General features: G+C 42.9%; 1 protein-coding gene across 1 annotated transcript; it reads right to left on the reverse strand.

Moving 5' to 3' along the window:
- Positions 1-24,923, reverse strand: LSM12 (LSM12 homolog). The gene is made up of 5 exons (XM_012786692.3): positions 24,659-24,923; positions 22,795-22,928; positions 4,301-4,410; positions 2,800-2,926; positions 1-1,665 (listed from the first exon to the last, which is right to left on the reverse strand). Exons 1-5 carry the CDS (start codon positions 24,780-24,782, stop codon positions 1,573-1,575), a joined length of 588 nt encoding a protein of 195 aa, XP_012642146.1. The 5' UTR covers positions 24,783-24,923; the 3' UTR covers positions 1-1,572.
- Positions 24,924-25,381: the final 458 nt, after the last annotated feature.

Consider the following 25,381-nt stretch of genomic DNA (forward strand, 5'->3'; position numbering starts at 1 on the left):
TGATGGTTAAAAAAATTTGGGTTTTATTGTTTTTGCTAAACAATACTAAAAAAAAATTTCATTTTGAAGGCAGGGCTTGAATTATTTAATTTTGATCCATTTATTTAATTAAAAAAAAAAGGAAGGGGAAAGAGATCATGGCCAAAAAAATAGTTAACCCCCACCCCACCCCCAAAGCTCTAGCCAGTCATATGAGCATCACCCATATCCCACTCGGTGCCTGATAATCAGATGGTGGCATACTCTGCCCCATGAGTCCGCCTGAAGGCACAGGAGCAATGGATGCCAGTTTTAGCTCTCAGCAGGTTAGTCAAACCAGACAAACTGGTGGGCTAAAGTCCAGAAATTCTTTCTAGGTTTTCTGCCCATTGGCTGAGCAAATACAAACTATCATAAGCTTGTAAAATTAAAGGGGGGTAGAGGTGAGGGATAAGAACAGGAAGATGGCAGGGGAAGAGAAACTGTAGGTTACCCAAGCTTTTTCCTGGGCTAGTGGCTCTGGATACAGATTTCAAGAGAAGTCAGGGTAGATGGACTCCAGCTTTCTTATAAAAGAAAACCATCCCTCAAGGAGGAGGAGCTGAGATGTGCCATGCAAAAGAGCCCTTCCCGCAGAGGCACAGGAGAAAGGGCAGCTGACTCTCCCATTTGGAGAGAATGGTAAGGAGGTTCTTCTAGTACCATGAAGTAAGACAAAAGGCAGAGGGAGAATCCTGAGGTTTGGGCCAAACGTGAGACTAATACACATAAAAGACTAAAAAGCCATCAGGAACCCTCAAAGCCAAATCCCATCTGCACACACTGGCTCTACGAAGTGCTGCAGGAGATCCGTGCTGTGAACTCAAGTTAGTTGGCTGGCTATGGGTGGTGGGGAGGGCAATACATTTTTATTTTCAGAGGGATGAGGTGGGAAGAGTGGCCATGATCTAGTAAAAAGAGACCTGCAAGAAGCAGAAAATATTTAGAGAACATTTTAATATATATTTTCATATATATATTTAAAGTTAAGAAAAATAAAACTAATTCAAGCCATGCCCTGTGCAAAAAAAGAAAAAAAAAAAAAGAAAAGAAAAACAAAAGAAAAAATTAAAGTGAGACCTCTGTCTGCTGCTCTGGTCTCAACTTAAGAATCACAGTCAGCTTGTTACTTTTATTTTGGAAGAAAAGATGTAAAAGTTTCTTTCAATCACTCAGAAGGCAAGTGTAGCCACTTATAAAAACAGAATGGCAGGAACAGACTAGGAAAGGAAAGTCAGAAGTAAAAGGGCAGAGCGGGAAAGAAATTTTCAAAAATAAAATTAACAAGGTGACTGTTCCAGAAGGGGGCTGTGAAAAGGACATGGTGGACCGAAGTCTGTTAGTCAAGTAATGATTCAACTTTTAAATTATTCTCTTGTTCTTTTTTGTTGGGTGTTTTGTTTGTTCAAGTCTAAGATTTGGAAATGCTGACCCTTTGTTAACAAGAGCCAACAGGACATATAGGATCCCTTCCCTCCCCCGGCCTGCCTCCGCTGAAGCCACCACCAGCGCCGCCTTGGCTGGATGCTGGAAGAGTCCTTCATGTGTATGGACTCAGGATGACAGGGTAGCCTCCTTCTGTGGTTGCTGGGCTTGTGAACGTTGCAGTATCTTTTGGCTTTCCACGTCTCTAAAATGTTTTTCAACCTGGGAGAGATCAGGCAACCAAGGTCAGAAACGGACACAGGCAAGCAGGGTTTCCCAAACGATCCAGCCTAGGCTTCAACAGCCCTGTCCCCCTATCCAGATGCCCTTGCCCTTGCTATTCCCAACCACAGGCAGGCGAGGCCCTCTTGTTTCAGCCACATTTTCTGCAGCTTCCAGTAAGACTGGTTAAAAGCTGAATCTACAAACTAAAATATAAAATGAGGGGAGATCAAAATGACCCAAACTACTTCTCCCTTCTTTATACAAGTACAGAATGCACAGCTGGTGGGGAATTACTTTTTTTTTTTTTTTTTGAGAGAGTCTCAACTCTGTTGCCTGGGCTAGAGTGAGTGCCGTGGCATCAGCCTAGCTCACAGCAACCTCAAACTCCTGGGCTCAAGCGATCCTGCTGCCTCAGCCTCCTGAGTAGCTGGGACTACAGGCATGTGCCACCATGTCAGGCTAATTTCTTCTATATGTATTAGTTGGCCAATTAATTTCTTTCTATTTATAGTAGAGACGGGTTCTCACTCTTGCTCAGGCTGGTTTCGAACTCCTGACCACGAGCAATGCGCCCGCCTCAGCCCCCCAGAGTGCTAGGATTACAGGCATGAGCCACTACGCCCAGCTGGGAATTACTCTTACACTTTTCACACCTACAATATTGGTCGCTCAATATCCCTAAGAGAAAAAAAAAGGAGTGTTTTTTTATAAGTTTGTTTTCACAAATGCTATACCTCAATCTAGTAAGTCAGGTGACATAAGAGACACCAATAGCAACTGGTTTATACCAACCAGCCCTTCCTAGAAGGGCACCTGCAGCTGAGAAGCCAGCCTGGGATGGGAGGAATTGTTCAGGCCCCAAACCCTGGAATGGTCTGGCTAATTCCAAAAAGCCACATGGCAAAGGACACAGGACCAACCACTCACTTTATTCCACATCGCCCACTGGATCCATCCCCACAGGAGTGTCCAAGCCACAGCTGCAGAGCCCCAGTGCAGGGAAGGCAGGGAGGCTAGGCAAAGGTGCTAGAGGTGGCAGGGATTATAGCACAATGCCCTGCTCTGATGCTGGAGGAGGGTTAAGGCCAAATAACCATCTCTCCCCTACAGTTTCCCAGCTCCTTTACTTACTATTTTGCGTACATGGCTCAGTGCACTCCCCTCTTTGCCTTTACAGTTTTCCACTTGATATGGGGGTGTAATAACAACTTCTTCCATGACTACGATGTTTTTTTCTTGCCATTTACAGTCTTTAATGCTGGAAGGAAAAGAGAACAGGTGAAATGTTACCTCTTGGAGGCACCTTGCACCTCTTGCCTGCTGAATAAATTACTCCAGAAGACTGACCCCAAGTTCCCAGCTCACCACTCAGCCAACAACTAGATGCCACAGCCCAAGAGAGGAGTAGCCAAGAAACACTGCCTGGGCACCACTGGCTAGGCAAGCAATGAAACTCATGCACATTATTCTGAAAAGAGCCCAGAACTGTTACTCTGAAGCATCAGGCACCTGGAGAACCACAAAAAATTTGATAGTAGCCCCAGAAGTGCCAATTAAATTCAGCTACAAATAGACAACTAGGCTCAGGCCACTAGATTCAACTTAGCCCAAGGCAGAGGCTGGCAAACTTATTTCTATCAAGGGTCACTTAGTAAATATTTTAGGCTTTGCAGGCCATATGGTCTGTGTCACAACTACTGAACTCTATCACAAGAGTGTAAAAGCAGCCACAGACAATACATAAACAAAAAGATTTTGCCCGCTGGAGTAGTTTGCCAACCCTTGGCCTAGGGAGAAATACCACCTTTACAAAGCCAAGAAAACAAACTACACATCTTACTGTGATCTGTACTCTGGCCCCTATCACCTACAGTGGGAGCAGTTCCTCAAACTGGCCCCTCTAAATTATCAGACAGCTGGGCACTTGCCAGACTGGGAAACACATTCCAGTTCACACTTGGGGAACCCCAGGGCAGTTGATGCTACTAAGAGATTCCTTTGCATACCTGTAAATGTTCAGATAGTCACACCATGGCCTCAAACAGTTCTGATGCCAGCTGCCATCTGTGCACCAGACCCTGGTTAAATAGGGTAACAGAAGGCAGCGGGGGAGCAAGGGGTGTCAAATGTTCCAGTTTTTCAGCAGCTAGGGAAGCTGGTGGAGAGTCAAATGACTTCTGCTGTGACAAAATGCCTTTTAAGAGGTGGTAAGAGGTGGCCCTTCTGCTCTCCCTAACTCCTTGTGTTCATCTCAATCTATAATTGGGAAAACTGATATAACTTTTCCTTACTAAAACTGTACCAGCTTTTAGAGAAATGTACAACAGTAACAAAATAATAGAAGAAAGCTACTAGGTCTGGAAGGGACTCTTAAGGATAATGTAATCCAAAACCAAGTAGTACAGACAAGAAACTGAAGCCCAGAGAAGATGACTTGTCCGTGATTATACTATTCTTCTGTGTGGAAAGTTGGCAATGAGCACCCACAGCTCTGGATGCTGGCATATTGCCAATACTCTACCCACTTCCCTAGGGGACTTTTAGGAAGACCACCACCCAAAAGTCTGCCACCAGACAGCAGAGCCAAATAGCATCACCCCTCTGCCAGGGACCCTTTGCCCCCCCGACTCACGTCTTGTGAATGGTCTGGAAGAGCTGCTGGCCCTCTAGGGAGACACCAGCGCTGATTGCATAGGCCTGGCTCAGCTTCTCCTCTTTCTCTGTTCGTGCTTTGCTGGCAAGCTAGGGTGGGAGAGAGGAAAGAGACTCAGAAAAGCATTTATCTTCATTCTTCCCAACAGTCAGTACCTAAGCTGAGGAAAGGAGACCAGGAAAGACTGGTTTGGAGGACAGATTTCGTTTTCTCAGAGATGAAAAGTGAAACAAACCAAACAATCCACAACATACCTGAACAGTTATTGCTATTTCTAGCAAACTCTCCTTCCTTCCAAAATTTACTGAGTGCCTACCACATTGCCAGACACTCACTATGCTAGAGATACAGCCTGAAGAGGAGTGGGGGAAACAGACCATATACAAGTAAACAAAAGCATCAACAAGATAATTTCTGACCGTGGTAAGCGCTAAGAAGAAAATAAAGCAGGGTAACATTATAGAGTGTGACTGGGGGGCTATGTGATGTGACGGGAAGTGATGATCAGAGACAAAAGGTGATGTGTCCATTTCTATTTCAAGGAGAAAATCTTAAGAATTTTTATCAGCTACTGTGCTAGAGCCTCAGGTTTAAAAATTAATGTATACCAAACCTTCACAGACCACAATTTGGAGCTCTAAAGACTCTATTTTCCCAGCACCATTATCTATGGAGAGCCAGTACTCAAGTAAACCTAATCTTGGATATCGTTCACCTTTACCTGAGCTGAAGGCAACCCTGTCCTGCTCTTTAGGAAAAGGAATAGGCTGAATTCTACCTCGTGTGTGTTCCTTCTCTGCCCTCTGGTGGAATAATCACAAACTGATCAAAAGAAAATCTAGTAAAATCTGGTAGTCTACTAAAATCTAGTCAATTCCACTGAACAGTAGGTACCCTCTACCCACAATGCATATATGGACCCTCCGGCACATTTCTGGTCCCCATCCCACATTACTGGTTGCTAGAGACTCCAGAAGTAGAAATTTGTTTGCGTTTAAGACAAAATAAATATGCTGGACAAGGCGGTTAAAATAAATGAAAGGCAAATAATGCATCTAAAAGTCAAACAGAGGATTTGGAGATTTTTCAGATCCACGAACATAAGCAGCCATGTATAATGGTGCTGCAGCACACTAAACGCACATGCGCAAACACACATGGAGCACACAATTTGTCCCCAAACATCGGCTCCTTAAATACAAAGAGGGATTATTCCTCCAGCAATGTTTGTTCCAAAAGTACCTAGGATGCTTGGAATCTTTAAACATTTATATGCTGCTTTTATAGTGACCTCTCAAACCATAAACCAAGCACAGTTTTATAGAGGGGAAAAAGTAAAAGTGTCTAATTCTTTGTTGGTAAAATGAATCACTTCACTAAAGCTTAGGTTTGACTATGAAGAAGAGAAAAGAGGGCCTTCAATAGACTTAGGGGAAGCTTAGTCGTCTCATCTCTGCTGAAGTTTCAAAGATTGTCTGAGGAAGGAGGAAGGATGTGAACGTAGAAGGGCTACCTCAAAGGTGTAGTCATTTCAGCCTCCATAGGCAAGAGAGGGAAGAAAAGCAAAACTTTGCAGCAACCTGAAGCCAGAGCTCCTTTCTCACATGGTCTCCAAGACATGGGCAAATACAGCAGCGACATATAAATAATGTGCAGGACTGACAGCATTCAGAGCAGTGGCAATTCCAACTGTGACAGGAAAGCCTCATGGCATGACAGCACTCAGTTTCTAGTGAAAGAGAACTCTGATGGTATATCTTAAGCAGCAAGTAACACTTACTCAGGCACCAAGAACACCCTGGTAATAAGGAGTTTCCTTAAGTATCACCTTCCAAACAACCCCTTAGAAAATCTGTAGTCCTTAAAGAAAAAGGAAAAACTGGAGGGTAGCAGAGCTCCTGGGAAGCAGCTAGTGGTCAGGCAGGCATTAATTTCATGAGCAGGCAGAAGAATCTCACTTTGAAGTCTCAATCCCTTTTAAAAGTGTTTATCCCTGAAAACCAAAATCATCTCCCAATGTTGGGTCAAAGCTGCTTCTATAAAGCTGTGTTGACTAGACAGTCTGAGCCCTCAAAGAGTAAAATGTCCTTGTCACCTACATAGTAGCTTAAAAATATAACATCACTCCATTTAGTAAGAGAGGAGCTGGCTCAGAAAACCCGGCATCTATGTAGAATGTTTAAGAATGGAACTGATAAATTAAGCCAGAGGAGGGGAAAAAAAGCTGAGAGAAGAGGCACTTTTGAATTTTTGCCAGAAGCAGAATAAAATGGTATAAATCTCAGCCAGAAGTGATTATTTAGTTTAGACAGTCTGAGTAACAATGACACACTGATTACAGAACAATGATTTCAAAATGTACACCCGCTTGCCCCCCCATACCAACTGCGAAATCTCTAAAAGCTCTGAAAGCAAAGGAGAATGGACCAGATTCTCCATTTAACTTTAATGCAAACAGATCCCAAATGCTGAATGACGTAAAGGAGACTTGTAAAAGTCAGCAGAAATGAGTGCAAGCGGACTGTATGTATGTCTTTCAATTTGCCCCCAGTACCCTCAATCTGCAGTTTTGCTTTAGGGATCTGGACTCACTGTAAACCCTGAAACCTTCACCTGTCAGTTTATGGGCTGTATCTTCACGGCATGCTTCAACCTGATATGCAGCTACAGGGATCTGCTTTTACGAGGAAGTTGTACAGATAGGGTAAATTTCTCCTACAGAGGAGATCAATTAAGCATGGGGCAGACTGCTCTCACAAAAAGAATCTGTGTTTCCTTTCCATAAATTGGGATCAAAAGGGGAGGAAGATTAACTTGTCTTTTGGGGGCATGAAAATTCATGCAGAATGTGGATAAGCCTTCTTTTGTAAAGCAAATGATTATCACTCTACCCTCAATTTAGCTGTTGTACAAATCTACATTTCCACATGTTTTTGTAAATGACTGTATACCTATAAATGCTTCAATTATTCTAAGTTAGTAAGTTTATGGGTTACTGTCAAACCACCAGAGGGAATCAACAAAAGCTGCCCTCAGTTGAGAAGATGCAAGGTGTGCCTTTTAAGCTTGGGAGGGTCATCAGGATTGCAATTTTTAAAAATTCAATGACTACCCCCCATACGACACCCATTTTAAATGCCAACATGATAGCTGCTGGCCTCATTATCACTCACACTCGAAGCACTAACTGGTTAGCATTCTAAAGTTTAAGAACACACTGGCTTCAGGGTAATCACCCTGTGGTTCTCCCCATGTACACATCAATGATAAATTTCTATGCCTTTTCTCCAAAAAAAAAAAAAAAAGAACACATTGAGTTCAGGCAAACCTACAAATAATCTGTTACTAATGTACATGTGGCTTAACTGAAATGACTGCACATAACAATCTGCAGTTACCTGCCTTTCCTTTCACTCTATACAATTCCCGGTGAACACAAGTCATTCCTTGTATACTAACCAGGGCTTCCTCCTGTGCCCATTTTACATATAGCACCTTGATGTGGGCAAAGGAGAAAAGAGTATGAACTTGATACCAAAACACATCAATATTAAAAGGCTTCTAATCATGCCTGCTACTGGGTAACCCTTGAGTGACTGATTTAATGAACACCAAGGGCACATATCTCTTCTGCTCTCAGTGACACAGAAGGGAAGAGGAAAAAGCCACAACAACAAAATCCAAGCAATATGCACTTCATCTTATTATTTAGTCACCAGCTGGGCCATCTTGTTTCCACACACCCAGACCAGGAAGGCACAGGTGCGGTGGGGAATCCAGAGGGATTCCTACTACAAGTATTTAACAGACTGAGACAGCTGATACAAAAAGGGAAGCAGAGAATCCAGAGAGGAACCTGCTGGGTGTGACCTACTGACTCCAATGAGCCACTGTCAATTTGTCTTCCCTGTGCATTTGGGTCTTCCAACCAGCTGCCCTCACAGAGGGGTTAGGAAGCACAACAACTGCTGCCCACAACTGCTGGTGATGCCTGAAACCTGGTGGAGGCCAAGGCATGGCAGAACAGAGCAGCCAAGAACAACTATCATCCTAAGGGCCCTTGTTTGCTCCTTCTGTTTCAAATCTGGGGCAAGCTCTTGGAAAGCCCTCATTCTTAGCTAACAACAAACAAGTTCTCAAAAGTATTTCTTCTAAGTATCAATATGCCCAAGTTTTCTTGCTCCCTAGCTGAAAGCTCCTGAGCATTTCTAATAAAATACTGTTCCTTACAACTTGGATAGTTATGAACTCAAAAAATACAGTACCCAACTAAAAGCTGTAGTCTAGAATACCTAACAAACAATGCATCAAAACATTGCATCAGGCTGGGTTTACTGGCTCATGCCTATAATCCCAGCATTTTGGGAGACTGAGGTAGGAGGATTGCTTCAGCCCAGAAGCTAGAGATCAACCTGGGCAACAACGTAAGACCTCACCTCTACAAAAAAAATTTTTTTAATTAGCAGGGAAGGGTAGCACATGCCTGTAGTCCCAGCTACTCAAGGAGGCTGAGGCAGGAGAATCACTTGAGCCCATGAGTTCCAAGGTGCAATGAGCTATGATGACACCACCACTACACTCCAGCCTGGGCAACAGAACAAAATCGTATCTCAAAAAAACCCCAAATCTCAGATCAGATATGCTTCTAAAAGAAAAAAACAAAGAACCAAAACACACACATACACAAAAACCCCACACTGAATCAAATAGGGGAATGGTAGAGCCAAAGATGCCTGGCAGTGAACACTAAAATTCTAAAAGTCAACTTTTTTGGCTGAGTGACAGCTTACACCATGCTACTACCACAGGCACCAAGCCATACAATTTACAAATATTAAAGCATTTAATCCTCACAACAATCCTATGAAACAAGTAATAAAAACACTCACTTGATAGATGGAGAAACTAAGGCACAGCTATTAAGAAATTTGCCTAAGTTTACCAAGCAACAAGTGGTAAAGTCTGGCTGTAACCCAGGCAGTCTGAATCCCAGAATGTGTGTTCTTAACCAGTGTACTATACTTAAATAGTTCCACTTAAAAGAAATAGGTCTACGCCTGACAAAGACAAGATGGTCATAAAAAACAAAGTTTATCAAGCAGAACCTTGGAGGTAAAAAAAAAAAAAAAAAGTTTAAAAAGAAAGAACTCTAAATTATTGTTGAAAATAGTTACAAATTTGAATGCAAAAGAAAAAATATTTTTAAAACAGAAAATATCAAAAAAAAAAAAAAAGAAAATATCGTAAGACTCAGTTACCACCTTTTTAACATCAGCACATTCTGGCATTTACACCAATGTCCCCAGCAAAGAACACAATTGTCTGCCTTTTTGACATCTCTTCCAAAAAGGGCTCCTAGTCTCACCCTAAACCTCAAGAACATCCTTTGTGTCTTTTGTTAAGGGTAATTCATAGGATACTTCAAAAAGAACAGATCCTGCGTGAGAAAGCATCTCAGGCCAACAAGGATAGGGATATTCCCTGATCTATCATTTTCTGATGTTCTAAGACTAGAGTAGACTCCCACATTTGAACGCTAAAGTATGTTACATGCTTAGTTATGATGAAAAACACTCTGCAAATCCAAGGAGCCACATTATCACCTCAATCTCCAGGTTTCTACATGATACTGATAAAAAAAAATCATATTGCTACCACATAATACAGAACCAATTCAAGTCCCAGTCAATACACATTATAGGCAACGTTTTATCTTCAATCTAGTTTAAAATAAAAACTTGATGTCCACAAAGTCAGCCTGGGCACAGTGGCTCATGCCTGTAGTCCCAGCTACTCAGGAGGCTAAGGCAAGAGGATCACTTAAGCCCAGGAGTTCAAGGCTAAACTATGATCAAGCCACTGAACTCTAGCCTGAATGACATATAGACCCTGTCTCTAAAAAACAGGAAAAAAAAGTCAATAGTTTCTGTTATTTGTAATTATGTCACAAAACACTATTCATAGCTGTAACAGACAACTAAACCTCCTGGACACCAACAGAATAATTTCCTAGTTCTTAGACCCTGAAACCAGTACTTGTTGTCAAAACTACCATGTGGCCCTACCAGAGAAAACTGGCTGGAATGTAAACTGAAATTTGACCTCTGAGAAAGCATGCTCAAATTAGTCTCAAATTAGCCATCTCACAGCATGGTTGAGAGGATTAAGGGAGACAAAAAAAGCACTAAGCGAGCTGTAAAGCACTGTACAAATATTAGTTACTATTCTTATAATAACACTATTATTATTAGCAGAGAAGGTGGCTTGTGGGTCATTTCAGAAAAATCCATATCCAGTAACCTAACCTTCCTCTAACTACCGAGCTTATGTTGCTTTTTCTTTTTAAAGATAGATTTTATTGTATATATGTAAGGTATACAACATGTTAGGATACATATTGATAGTAAAATGGTTACAGTGAAGTAAATTAATATAGCCAACATCTCACATAGTTATCCACCTTCTATAAGAGCAAGCTGGTAGAGAGACCATAAATCCTAAAGACAATATCTTCCAAAAAATAACTGGAAAAATAGATTGGAAAATACTTTTAACTTTACCATCCAAAATGGGAGGCTCCAATTGTGGAATAAAAGAGCTGATTTTGTTCAGTGATAGAGCCATGCGCTGTTGTTTCCTGAGCTCTGAAGAGAGTAGAGAAAGCAAAGTAGAATGGAAGAGCCACCTCCTTATGCCCCAAAACAGACTCCAGCTCAAACCCCTTCCTACCACTCACAAGCTACACAAACCTGAGCATGAGATATGTAACCTCTCCTGAAACTCAGCCTACTCATCTGCACACTGGGGTTATGCATATTAATTAGCTTGATGTAGCCATTCTACAATGTACACATACATCAAAACACCAGCATGTATATCATAAATATATAAAATTTTTATTGTCAAATGCAAAGTGGCACATGAGATAAATTTTATTATATATATATGTAAGGTATACAACATGCTCTGAAAAGTAAATAAATACTGGCCCTTAATAACTCTTTCCTCCCTTCAGAGAACCACCTCCAGTTCAGCTTAGTGACACAAAAGCAAGCTTCTAAATTGCAGAAACAGACTGAGCACTCCCAAACCAGCTTGAGTTCATGTAACTTTTTTCTTTAATGTCATTTATTCAAACCCCTCCTCCATTGTCATATCTGAGAAGATTTCCCTAAAATGTTCACTACTCTATGCCAAGGGTTGGCAAGCTACAGCCTGTGGGCCAAATTCGGCCAACCACCTGTTTTAGTCAAGTTTTACTGGAACACAGCTATGCTCATTTATTACATATTGTCTACGGCTGCTTTGCTACAAAGGCAAAATTGAGTAGTCATGACAAAAACCATATGGCCCACAAAGCCCCCGCCCCCCAAATTTATTTTATTTTTTTGAAACAGAGTCTCACTCTGTTGCCCGGGTTAGAGTGCCGTGGGGTCAGCTCATAGCAACCTGAAACTCCTGGGCTGAAGAAATCCTTCTGCCTTAGCCTCCCACGTAGCTGGGACTACAGGCATGCGCCACCATGCCCGGCTAATTTTTTCTATATATATTTTTGTTAGCCAATTAATTTCTTTCTATTTTTAGTAGAGACGGGGGTGGGGGTGGTGTCTCTCGATCTTGTTCAGGCTGGCTTCAAACTCCTGACCTTGAGCAATTAACCTGCCTCAGCCTCTTAGAGTGCTAGGTGTGAGTCACCATGCCCCGCCTTTTTTTTTTTTAAGACAGAGTCTCCCTCTCTTGCCCTAGGCTCAAAAGATCCTCCTGCCTCAGCCTCCCAGGTAGCTGGGACTGCAAGCACGCACCACCATGCCCAGCTAATTTTTCCTTCTATTTTTAGTTGTTTGGCTAATTTCTTTCTAGTTTTAGTAAAGACGGGGTCTCACTCTTGCTCAGGCTGGTCTTAAACTCCTGAGCTCAAGCAATCCTCCTGCCTTGGCCTCCCAGAGTACTAGGATTGCAGGCGTGAGCCACTGCCCAGGCCCCAAAAAGATTTATTATTTGGCCCTTTACAGAAAGGTTTTGCTGCCCCCTGCCATCTGCTGTCATACCACCTTGCCCATAACTCCATTAACACTGGTCTCAACCATATTGTAATCACTGAGTTAAGTGCTATTGTCCCTCACTACTCCAAACAAATGTCAGATTCCTGAGGGCAAGGGCAGTGTCTTAATCATCTTGACTTTCCCAGCACCTAGGAGGGAAGGATCTCTAGAAGACAAAAGAAACAATGACTATTAGAGGTTCACAGAACTAAATGTAAAACAGTTCTCAGAAGTACACGATTCATTAGCAGCCCTGTAAACTGTAAAAAGATTGCAGTTCTTTAAACTCCCTGTATCCTACCACACTACACTTTAGGCATAGTGTATGCATCCTTTAATTTTCCAGCTCAGGTACAACCTGCTTCAATCTCCAGTGTATTTTCTGGTATTTACCTAAGCTAGTCTTCAAATTCCACTGCTAGAATTTGACTGCATCACTTGTTTGCGGGGGTTTTTTTTTTTTTTTGGGGGGGGGGGGGCAAGCCTGTTCTCTGTGAGAAAATTGAACCAGTTAAAATACTCTCTCTCCTCTCCCTTTTTTTTTTTTTTTTTTGAGACAGAGTCTCGCTTTGTTGTCCAGGCTAGAGTGAGTGCCATGGCGTCAGCCTAGCTCACAGCAACCTCAAACTCCTGGGCTCAAGCGATCCTACTGCCTCAGCCTCCCGAGTAGCTGGGACTACAGGCATGTGCCACCATGCCCGGCTAATTTTTTGTATATATATCAGTTTGCCAATTAATTTCTTCCTATTTATAGTAGAGACGGGGTCTTGCTCAGGCTGGTTTTGAACTCCTGACCTCAAGCAATCCTCCTGCCTCGGCCTCCCAGAGAGCTAGGATTACAGGCGTGAGCCACCACACCTGGCCTCCTCTCCCTTTTTTAAGAGATGAAGTTCTATGCTCTGTCGCCCAAGCTGGAATGATTGGCATGATTATAGCTCACCGCAGCCTCAAACTCCTGGGCTCGAGCGATCCTCCTGCCTCAGCCTCCTGAGTAGCTGGGATTACAGGAATATCCCTCCACATCAGGGTCAAGATATGGTCAAGGGTCCTGCTAACAGGCTAGGTTCATGAACATAGATCACAAAGTAGTTATCAACTAACTACTCCAGGAATTTACTCATACTTGGGTTTAACCCTCAAATCACCAGAAGGTCAAAAGGTTATGCTGAATCTCACCTGTCAAACTGGTAGAACTCAAAACAAAAACAAAGTCAGGCCGATCATGGTGACTCACACTTGTACTCTCAGCACTTTGGGAGGCCAACACAGGAGGATAACTTGAGCCCAGTAGTTGGAGACCAGCCTGTGCAGCAAAGTGACACCCCATCTCTACAAAAAATAAAAATATCTGGGTGTAGTGGCATGCACCTATAGTTCTACCTACTGGGAGGCTGACATAGGAGGATCACTTGAGCCCAGAAGTTGGAGGCTGTAGTGAGCTACGATCATATCACTGCACTCCAACCTGGGCAACAGAGTGAGAGTCTGTCTCAAAAAAAAAGAAGTCAATTCTTCCCTCAGTGTGACATCATACCTAAGGGTAAACTTCTATTAGTTTCTTTTAAAGGTGAACCTTGTGATTTTTCTAACTTCTCAGCCTTACTGAGTCCCCTCCACCCCCAGATATCATTTTAATTCCATGGCAGCCAACTCTTTCTTCATTACCAGGGGCTGATAAGCTCTTTGAATCTCTTCTTCCTGGTTCCATTCACTCTATCACTCACTGCTTGTTAGTAACAGACAAATGAGTAATAAATGGACAAAAGAGGCTGACAAATCAGTCTGTGGTCTGGTAAGGGAGCTGAATGCCTAAACTCTGTATTACCTATGTATTTCAATTTCCCATGCTTTGTCTCTTTTCATGACGACTGCCCCTTCCTCTAATATCTCCTCCAACTCAACAAAGTGGTAAGACTTACATCTCATTCGATGCACTGGATGCATCCATCTGAACAAATGAATACATACATTGGTCTTGGCTGTGTCAACAAGTTCCTTCTGAAGAATCTCAGAGGTGGAAAGCACAACCTCCTAGGTTCTATGACTGCTCTTTCTAACCGTCAGTATTCAGGCAAGTGCTCAATTAACTGTGTCACCCTGGAAATTCATGTTAATTCTGGTCACCAACAAAAGGTCTCTTAAAAACATATTTCAATTAAAAGATATTACATATTAATGGTATTCAGTATAGTTGTGATTTTCCCCTATCTTCGGCTGGCAAGTTCCAAACTCTGATTGAATGTCAGATCCAATGCTGGGGAGGACTGACGAAGTACAGCAGATCCTTGAATAATGTCATTTTGTTCAACATCATTTTGTTATAACATTGATAAGGAAAAAGAATCAACTCCTGGCTGGGCCACTGTCTGTGTGAAGTTTGCACTTTCTCCCCATGTCTGCATGGGTTTTCTCCAGGTGCTCCAGTTTCCTCCTGCATCCCAAAGATGTGCACATTGGGTAAACTGGCACGTCTAAATTGTCCCAGTCTCAGGGAGTTGTGGGGGTGCGCATCAGTGTGCCCTGTGCTATACCAGGATAGGCTCTGGCCACCCTCAACCCTAAAGTGGAATATGCAGTTAATAAATGAATGAATACAAATTATTGTAATTTGTCAAGTCTATGATAATCAGCCAGGTACAGTGTGGCTCATACCTGTAATCTCAGCACTCTGGGAGGCTGAGGCTCAAGGATCACTTGAGGCCAGGAGTGCGAGACCCTGTTTCTAGAAAAAATTTAAAAGTAAGCCAGGTGCAGTGACTCACACCTGTAGTCCCAGATACTCAGGAGTCTGAGGCTGGAGGACCGCTTAAGCACAGGAGTTTGAGGCTGCAGTGAGCTATGATCACACCACTGCACTCCAATCAGGGTGACAGAGTAAAACTGAGTCTCAAAAATAAATAAAGTTGGCCGGGCCGGGAGTGGTGGCTCACGCCTGTAATCCTAGCTCTCTGGGAGGCCGAGGCAGGAGGATTGCTCAAGGTCAGGAGTTCAAAAACCAGCCTGAGCAAGAGCGAGACCCCGTCTCTACTATAAATAGAAAGAAATTAATTGGCCAACTGATATGTATATAAAAAATTAGTCGGGCATGGTGGCGCATGCCTGTAGTCCCAGCTACTCGGGAGGCTGAGGCAGAAGGATCGCTCGAGCCCAGGAGTTTGAGGTTGCTGTGAGCTAGCCTGACGCCACGGCACTCACTCTAGCCTGGACAACAAAGCGAGACTCTGTCTCAAAAAAAAAAAAAAAAAAAAAGTTGGCCGGGCGTGGTGGCTCACACCTGTAATCCTAGCACTCTGGGAGGCCAAGGTGGGCGGATGGCTCGAGGTCAGGAGTTCAAAACTAGCCTGAGCAAGACCCTGTCTCTACTAAAAATAGAAAGAAATTAATTGACCAATTAAAAAAATATATACAAAATATATACAAAAAGTTAGCCGGGCATGGTGGTGCATGACTGTAGTCCCAGCTACTCAGGAGGCTGAGGCAAGATTGCTTAATCCCAGGAGTTTGAGGTTGCTGTGAGCTAGGCTGATGCCACCGCACTCTAGCCCAGGCAACAAAGTGAGATTCTGTCTCAAAAATAAATAAAGTGTATGACAAATATACAATGATAAATGACATGGTATAAGAGCACTCAGCAAGCCTGCCATATTTATTATTTGTGAATTACATGATAGGAGGTGCTCCTTACAATTTTCACTTTGCAAATATTTATGCCTTGATTTAACCCACCACTAAAACTGCTGTCACGCAATGGTTCAACAAAAATTGGGTAAATAATTATCTTGTTTTTTACTAATATTCCTTAAATGCATGTATAGCTCACATTTAATATTTAATATCAGAATATGTAATATCTGGGTCTTTATTTAAAAGTTTGGTGATGTTTTTCTGACCAGAAATACGCTATAGGAACTTATTTACATCAATTAGCTTGTGTAGAGGTGAGAGGATTGCTTGAGCTCAGGAGTTCGAGACCAGCCTGAGCAAGAACGAGACCCCGTCTCTACTAAAACTAGAAAGAAATTAGCCAAACAACTAAAAATAGAAAAAAAATTAGCCAGGTATGGTGGAATGTGCCTGTAGTCCCAGCTACTGGAGAGGCTGAGGCAGGAGGATTGCTTGAGGCCAGGAGTTTGAGGTGCTGTGAGCTAGGCTGATGCCACGGCACTTACTCTAGCCTGGGCAACACAGTGAGACTCTGTCTCAAAAAAAAAAAAAATTAGCTTGTGTAAAACTAGTCTCATTATCTGTCATTTTGCTTAAAGTCGAAGTTTCTGAGAACCTACCAACAAAGTTAAGTGAGGACCTGTTACAATAGCATCAATGTTCTTAGCTGCCTTCCCTGTGTCACACTGTCCTCCCACCTATCCTTATCAAAGAGCATCAGCTGGCTACACATAAAAAATTTGTGAGAAATGAACTAACATCTGCTTACTCTAGTCAACTTGACCTAAATCTTATAACAATTCTATGAGATAGGTCCTAACATTAGCCCATTTTTACAGCAAGGAAAAGTATGCTCAGTGTGGTTAAGAGGCAGAGAAGTGACTTAAAAACCGATCTGCTTAGTGTGTTCCTATGTTCTTTCTACTAGACTATCCTGCCCCTGACCACACAACACAGGTCTTTCTCTTTACTTAGAAACATTACTTAGTATTATAGATATGTGGGTACTCCTTTCATTTTCCCAAACTACTCTACGAGTTCCTTGGACTAAGCATGCAAAAGTAGAAAAAACTTATGGGACTTGCTGTCAAAATATAAGACCTGAGTCAAATCCCAGCTCTATCACTCACTAGCTACAGAGCTTTAAGCTCACCACTCATCCTCTCTGAGCCTCGGTTTACTCTTCTGTGAAATGGCAACTGTACCCACACTGTAAGAATTGTAGTTAGGATTAAATGTGATGTCTACCTATTGCTAGTTCAGGGAATAGCACATAAAAACATTGGTTCCCACGCTACTAGCCACATAACCTGGAACAAGTCTGGTAAACCTGGTTTCTCATCCATTAAACTAAAAGAAAACAACTCTAAATATCACACATAGTGGTTGTGAGGATGAAATGAGATGTTTCAAAGCACTTTATAAATCATAAAGCACTTGACATGTCCCAAATCATCTGAGAGGACTACAACCCATGGGCAATCTTTATCTCCAGAGTATAGGAACTTGTTAAAAACACTCTACTTTACTCTATCATAAGGGTCCTAGGACTCTCTTCCTCAAGTAATATTTAAGCCATTCTCTATGAAAGAATAAACAAAGAATGAGCCACAATGGCGAATAACCTGAACCTCATTTACGATTGGCTTTGGTATGCTCTTGTACTTTATTGGAATCCTTCTGTCTTATCAAATACTTTAACAGGATACAATGTTGCTATGAAGAAGATAAAATGATATTCAAAACTTTTCCCTTCTACAACCCCACTGTCCTCTCCCAAAGTCCTCTTCCCTCTTCCTCGTACATCCTGCGGGAGACAGATATAAGACTTCTTTGCCTGCAGCGAAACTGCCAATAGAAAGCAAAACAGGCCAACTTCCAAGAAGTTGCTAGCTTATACCTTTTCAAGTTAAACTGTTATTAGGTATTTCCTTTAAAAGGCCTTCTCTTCCATTTCCTGCTGGGTTGGGGTAAACAAATATCCAGTTTGTATCAACAATTCAAATAAGCAGAGCACTTAATATGTGCGCAAGATGCACCAACACATGATGGTATCTTCCACTGAAGTTACAGTACACAAGAAGTACTCCCCCGGACTGAAGCATCTGAAACACTACACATTTCAACAGCTTTCTTCCAGACATTTAAGTTCCTTTCCACATGCTTAACAATCCTCCATTTTAAGAAAACCCCAGATCCATGTTCTTAAAAATGATATGAACTTTTCATGTCACTCAAGCAACATATTAACAGCTGCCCAGATTAGCCGTTTTCAGTTCAGCAGGCTCTAATTCTAAGTGAATCTCCAAGAAAGGATCGTAAAGCATCTAGCTTACTCATAAACATCTCTGGAAATGGAAGAATGAATAAATGAAACCTAAAGAGAACCCTCCAACCTAATTTTAGTTTTTAGTTTCTGACTCTTCTTCCCAGTAAACCATTTTCAAGACTTGGCAAGCGGGCCACTGAATAAGTAAAGATTTCTGGTATTTCCCAAGCTTTTACTTCCTGCTTTCTTAAAAAGTGGGTAAACAGTTTACAACAATGCTAGTAAACAACTAAAACTGATCAGCAGAAAACAAAACCCTATAGGCAAAGATAATCCACAAACTAAATAACCAAGAGCTATTTATATCTGAGGTGGAATGTAAGAAGAGAATTACTTTTTTTTTTTTTTTTTTGAGACAGAGTCTCACTTTGTTGCTCAGGCTACAGTGAGTGCTGTGGCATCAGCCTAGCTCACAGCAACCTCAAACTCCTGGGCTCAAGCAATCCTCCTGCCTCAGCCTCCCTGGGACTACAGGCATGCACCACCATGCCCAGCTCATTTTTTCTATATATATTAGTTGGCCAATTAATTTCTTTCTATTTATAGCAGAGATGGGTCTTGCTCTTGCTCAGGCTGGTTTTGAACTCCTGACCTTGAGCAATCCACCCGCCTCAGCCTCCCAGAGTGCTAGGATTACAGGCGTGAGCCACCACCCCCAGCCGAGAATTACTTCTTAGTTCCTACTAAACAGTCCCACCCACCACACTCCAATCGCTCTAAATGGTGGCACTTTTTGGATCACCAGGGCAGAAACTGGTATCTCTCAATTTAGAGAAAATTATCCCTCTTTCAGATAATCTTTACTACTCACTGAAGGTCCTATGACAGAATTCTCATACCCTATAAACATTAAGAACCTATTTTGCTCTTTTAACATACCAGGGATAAATTATTTCATTCAAATCTTTTAAAATTTCATGAGCTAATAGGCCAGGTATAGTGGCTCATTTCTGTAATCCTAGCACTCTGGAAGGCTGAGACAGGAGGATCACTTGAGCCCAGGAGCTGGAAACTGCAGTGAGCTATGATCATATCACTGTACTCTAGCCTGGGCAACAGAGCAAGATCCTGTCTTTTATTTATTTATAAACAAATAAAATTTCATGAGCTAATAAAAGACCACCCAAACAGCTCTTTTTTTTTTGAGACAGAGTCTTGCTTTGTTGCCCAGACTAGAGTGAGTGCCATGGCGTCAGCATAGCTCACAGCAACCTCAAATTCCTGGGCTCGAGCAATCCTGCTGCCTTACCCTTCCGAGTAGCTGGGACTACAGGCATGTGCCACCATGCCCAGCTAATTTTTTCTATGTGTATTAGTTGGCCAATTAATTTCTTTCTATTTATGGTAGAGATGGGGTCTCGCTCTTGCTCAGGCTGGTTTCCAACTCCTGACTTCCAGCAATCCTCCCGCCTTGGCCTCCCAGAGTGCTAGGATTACAGGCCCGAGCCACCATGCCCGGCCCAAACAGCTCTTATACTCCAGTAGGCGGTATCTGACCAAGGCAGAGTTTCAAAAAAATCTGTAGGGCTGGGCGTGGTGGCTCACGCCTGTAATCCTAGCACTCTGGGAGGCCAAGGCGGGAGGATTGCTGGAGGTCAAGAGTTCAAAACCAGCCTGAGCAAGAGCGAGACCACGTCTCTACTATAAATAGAAAGAAATTAATTGGCCAACTAAACATATATATAAAATTAGCTGGGCATGGTGGCACATGCCTGTAGTCTCAGCTACTCGGGAGCCTGAGGCAGGAGGATCGCTAGAGCCCAGGAGTCTGAGGTTGCTGTAAGCTAGCCTGACGCCACGGAACTCACTCTAGCCTGGGCAACAAAGCGAGACTGTCTAAAAAAAAAAAAAAAAAAAAAAAAAAAAAATCTGTAGGATTCCAAGATGGCACATCCTGCATACAACAGCCTTCAACATGAAACCCAAGACTCTTCTCGATCTGTCCTTGACCGTCACTAAAAAAACATGTGGCATTTCTCTGGAATCTAACGGTCACCCTCTATGGTTTCCACTGCTTAAGTTCCCTAGTTTTGCTGAATTATAGCAAACACACCACATTCCCAAGAGAAACAAGAGAATATATACATTACAAGCTTCCTCCAGAGGGAAAAACTTCCACACTAATTCAAGAAACTTAAAGACAGCTGCTACTAAAATTAAAGGCATAACTTATTCATCCAACAAAATTTATTAAACACCTACTCTGTGCCAGGTTCTACATAGTCAATAGTGAACAAAACAGGTATGGTTCCCATCCTCACAAAATAAAGTCTGGTGAGATAGACGTCAGACAAGGAAACAAACAATATACCATTGTAATTACAAAAAAGCTATGAATAAGGTAATCTTACATCCCAATTTGCACGGGACATACTGATGTATACTACCTGTTGTTCCAGTGTAAAATAAAAGCACTCCCCTCTACCTTCAAAAATGTCCCAGGTTGGACTATCAACAATATGGCCACCTTAGCTGTGAAGGACAAAGTACTATCAGAGAGAATAATGGGGCAAATTACGTTAACCTGGGTGATCAAAGACGACTTCTTGGAAGAGATGCCATTTAACCAAGTCCTGATGGATAAGGGTCCAGTCATTCTGGAAAGAAAAGTGTTCCAAGTACAGGGGACGGCACAGGCTATGATGACAGGGCTTCAGGCATTATTATTACTGATCAACATGAACTTTGGCTAATTGAATAGAAGAGTTAAAAAAGTGACTTGGGGCCTGACGAAGTGGCTAACACATGTAATCCTAGCACTTTGAGAGGCCAAGGCAGGAAGATCACTTGAGGCAAGGAGTTCAAGACCAGCTTAGGCAATAGTGAGACCCCATCTACAAAAAATGGAAAAAATTAGTTAGGCGTGGTGGCATGTGCCTATAGTCCCAGCTAATTGGAAGGCCAAGTGAGGCAGGAGGATCGCTTGGGCCCAGGAGTTTGAGGTTGCAGTGAGCTATGATGACACCACTGCCCTCTTAGCTTTGGCAACAGAGTGACACTCTGTCTCAAAAAACAAAAGTGACTACAGGGTTCTCAGAGATCAATTTGTACATGCAAAATTAAAATATCCTCCCGGCTCATGTAGTGGTTAGAAAAAAAAGTAATATGATTAATATGTCCTAAACATCTGTATTAGATCTCAAAATTCAAACGTAAAGACATATTTATTAAACATAAAGATATGTTTATTCAAACAAAATGAAACTCTAAGGCAGTGGCCTTCAAACTTTTATAGGTCATGAATCCCTCTGAGAATCTGAAAAACACTCCAGACCTTCACGCAGGAAACACATACCACGTTTCCCTGAAAATAAGACAGGGTCTTATATTTGTTTTTCCTGAAGAAGACACCCTAGGGCTTATTTTCAAGGGATGTGTTTTTTTAAGTACGGTACAACAATCTACATTTATGCAAATATAGTTAAGTCATCTTCTGGAACATCACCATAACTCTCCAAACCCTGAATTCCATCCTGAATTTCTTGTGACTCTTTCTTTTAGAACCATTGGCCCCAATCTCTCATGTCAAGCAATAGAGCTCTCATGGGCAGATGAGAAGGGCTGCTCGTCTTTACAGCTCCACAATGAAATGCATGGGTTGTGCATATACCCTACATAGCCACGCCCATCACTAGGTCTTATTTTCAGGGTAGGGCTTATCTTCTGCAAATGCTTAGAAATCATGCTAGGGCCTATTTTATGGGTAGGTCTTATTTTCGGGGAAACATGGTATATTCATGTGTGCATACATCCACATATACACAATTTCAGGAGGTTCACAGGCACCACCACCACCCAAACCCACCACCACAAGTTCATGCATGTACTCCAAGTTTAAAACTTGGAGTTGAAAAAAAGTCCTTTTTCACAAAGGACAAAAGCAAGCTCTCAACTATTTGGACATTAAGATATTTAAGATCTACTGAAGATATTAAGGAATAAAGACAAAAATTAAACATATTTTTTTTTTTGAGACAGAGTCTCGCTTTGTTGCCCAGGCTAGTGTGAGTGCCGTGGCGTCAGCCTAGCTCACAGCAACCTCAAACTCCTGGGCTCGAGCGATCCTTCTGTCTCAGCCTCCCGAGTAGCTGGGACTACAGGCATGCGCCACCATGCCCGGCTAATTTTTTATATATATATCAGTTGGCCAATTAGTTTCTTTCTATTTATAGTAGAGACGGGGTCTCGCTCTTGCTCAGGCTGGTTTTGAACTCCTGACCTTGAGCAATCCGCCCGCCTCGGCCTCCCAGAGAGCTAGGATTACAGGCGTGAGCCACCGCGCCCGGCCTAAACATATATTTTTTAAAAAGACATCAGAACAAGCAATTGTAAGTCAATATAAAAATAAAAAATAGACAACAATATATATATCACTAAGAGTCAATGAGACTCATCGTTCCCCCAATTTTGGAGAGCCAGACCTGCCCTTGAGTCCTTACCTTACTAACATTGAGTGATGCTAAGGGAGGAGGGGTTTCTGTTCGGTCATTAATTATTTCCACTTCTGAAACATACTGTAAGTTTATGAGCAAGATGTCTGCGTGATTGGGCTTTCCACTGGAGGAGGGACATTCTGGTGAGAAAATAAAGTTAAGGAAAATAGGGCAAGCAGAGGCACTGACATCCCAAAAGGGGCACTGCAAACACAATTCTTGTGTAAAAGGTATGCCAGGAGCAAGAGGGCCTCACAAGAACCACCTAAGCACCACCCAAAATTGGAAGCCTCAAAAGTGTTTCTGCCACCTTTGCTCTATTGTTTTTGTGGAGAAGCATAGGCAGTTTTGATGCCTTATGCATACTGTTTGTCTGGAACCTATGAATCACATAGACGAGCCAGTAATTTCTGTTCGTGGTATAATACTCTCTATACCTGCATAGCGTTCTTTTAGTTTTTCAGATTTGAGATTTCCCACTTTGCAGAAGAGAAAACTTATAGCACTGGAAAGAAAACTCACCCAAGGTGACCCAAGTAGTTAATCCATTCATTCATTCACTCACTCATTCTCCAACCATTTACTAAGAGCTTGCTGCATGCCAATTAAAAGTAGAGTAATCCCTACTTCCAAGACCCTTCCAACTAAATCACTAATGTAAAGGGTTATTTGCTCCAGGTGTAACCTATTATTTTTTAAAAAGGCAACATTCTTGCTATAATTAGTTTCAGAAGACATCTTCCTAAACTAGAAATCTACAACCATTGGTTAACCGAAATACTTGACACCCATAGGTAGCAGACTCAGTAGGTAACTTGGTTTTGAAAAAATGCCAATAAGGATTACTTCTCTCCAAAAATCCAAATAAACCCACCTGTAGCTCAAATAAAAGGGGAAGCAGTGGCACACTTATTCCACCAAGGAAGTGTTTTATTTCCAAGATTGAGTTTCCTTGAGTAATTTAGAAATCACTGCCACCTCCAAAGAAGCAGGCCACCTCTTCCATTCAGTTTAAAACCGCTACTTTCAAAAGGGAGGCCACTACTATGGAAAAGTCACAACTCCATGTGCTGGACTGACTGAGCAAGAGAAAATAACTTACTCTTTCACCTGTAACCCATAGGTCCCTACATAAGCCCCTGAAAAACGTTGCAAGCCCTCTCTGGACCAGGTTTCCAGTGTAAACGTCCCCAAAACAGCAATCTCAAAATGACTGAGGGCCCTAACAATCAGATCCCCCACCCTATATAAAGCACCACACATACACACGCATCAGCAAAAAAACGAAAAGAAAAGAAAAAGAAAAAGCCACTATCCCCAGTTCAGACACAAACTCTGCCCTGCAGTTACTCTCCCCTACAACAGGCAAGGCCCATTTGGTCACCATCCCACCGCCCTTTCTTGGGTCAAATCCTATCACTAGACATCCCCTCCCAATTTCCACACCCTTGCCCTATTAGCAGTTCCTTACCCTACACACCCCCTACCCATAACATTTTATTCGCCCCCTTTCCATCCGGGCTCCAATCCACCAGCCCCCTCGCACCACCATCCCCTCCCCTAATCACTGTGGCTCCAGTTATAGCGTTCCCCTCGAAAAGCCATCCGCGTGTCAAGCCCCTCTCCACCCACCGACCATCGGTAGAGGACCAGCTACCGCAAGGGGTAAGAGACAGGGTCCCCAAAGCTGACCGAAGGGCCCGCGGGAGGGGGAAGGGAACTCAGGGCCGTGCGCATGCGCCCCGGGCGCCGCGGTAGCCGGTCGCCCCTAGGCCCGGAGAGGGCCCCAGCCGCCGCCGTCGTCCCCAACCCCCCCCACCACCGCACCTACACGCCGGCCCGGCCTCGGGCTCCACGTAGGGAAGGATACTTAAAGCCAGCATTTTGGACTGGTAGTCAAAAGCTACCACCTCGCCCTGCAGCCGCTGCTCCTGGCACGTCCGGCACGACACCTGGCTCCCAACGCTGAAGTACTCGCCCGGAGGAGCCGCCATCTTGGGAGAGCAGCCGCGGCCGGCGGCGGCGGCGGCAGCAGCGGGCGAAAGCCGGGCCCCCAGTGAGCGCCGCGACGCGACGCACGGGACGTGCTGGCGTCACACGCCGGGGCGTGGCCTGGCGCTGGGTGGGGCGGGAGCCTAGGTGGACGAAGAAGGAAGAGGAAATAAAAGTGAATCTGAATAATTTTTGTGCAGCTGAGCCTACTTGGATAAGTGCCTGTAGAGTCCACTTTAGAAGTTAAGAATAAATGGCCCACATGGAATGAAAAGGGGAAAGAGGAGGGAGCAGTCTTCATTATTTGCACATCTTAAACACAGAGGTTAATAAATTAACTCTATAAAACAATTATATTGTCCCCGTTTAAATATGAGGAATTAGAGGCCCAGAATACTTAACGAAACTCGCTCAAGGTGATCATAACTAATTACAAAGTGGCAGTGGAAAGAACATTAGCTACAGAGTTAGATAAACTAGAATCAGAATCCCAGGTCTGCCACTTACTAAATTATGTGACCCTGAGCAAATTACCTAATCTTTTTTCTTCACTGGCATCTATGTTATCACTTATTGAGGATTTAATAGCCCTTTGAGGTAA

The sequence above is a fragment of the Microcebus murinus genome, chromosome 18, assembly GCF_040939455.1.
Source record: "Microcebus murinus isolate Inina chromosome 18, M.murinus_Inina_mat1.0, whole genome shotgun sequence".
Lineage (NCBI taxonomy): Eukaryota > Metazoa > Chordata > Mammalia > Primates > Cheirogaleidae > Microcebus > Microcebus murinus.

Excerpts from the sequence above, each read along its gene's own strand:
- LSM12 (XM_012786692.3), bottom strand. The coding sequence starts at position 24,782 with ATGGCGGCTCCTCCGGGCGAGTACTTCAGCGTTGGGAGCCAGGTGTCG. Across the intron at positions 4,411-22,794 it reads CATCACTCAATGTTAGTAAG|CTTGCCAGCAAAGCACGAAC; the intron begins GTAAGGACTCAA and ends CTCCCACCCTAG. Across the intron at positions 1,666-2,799 it reads TGAGCCATGTACGCAAAATA|GTTGAAAAACATTTTAGAGA; the intron begins GTAAGTAAAGGA and ends GATCTCTCCCAG.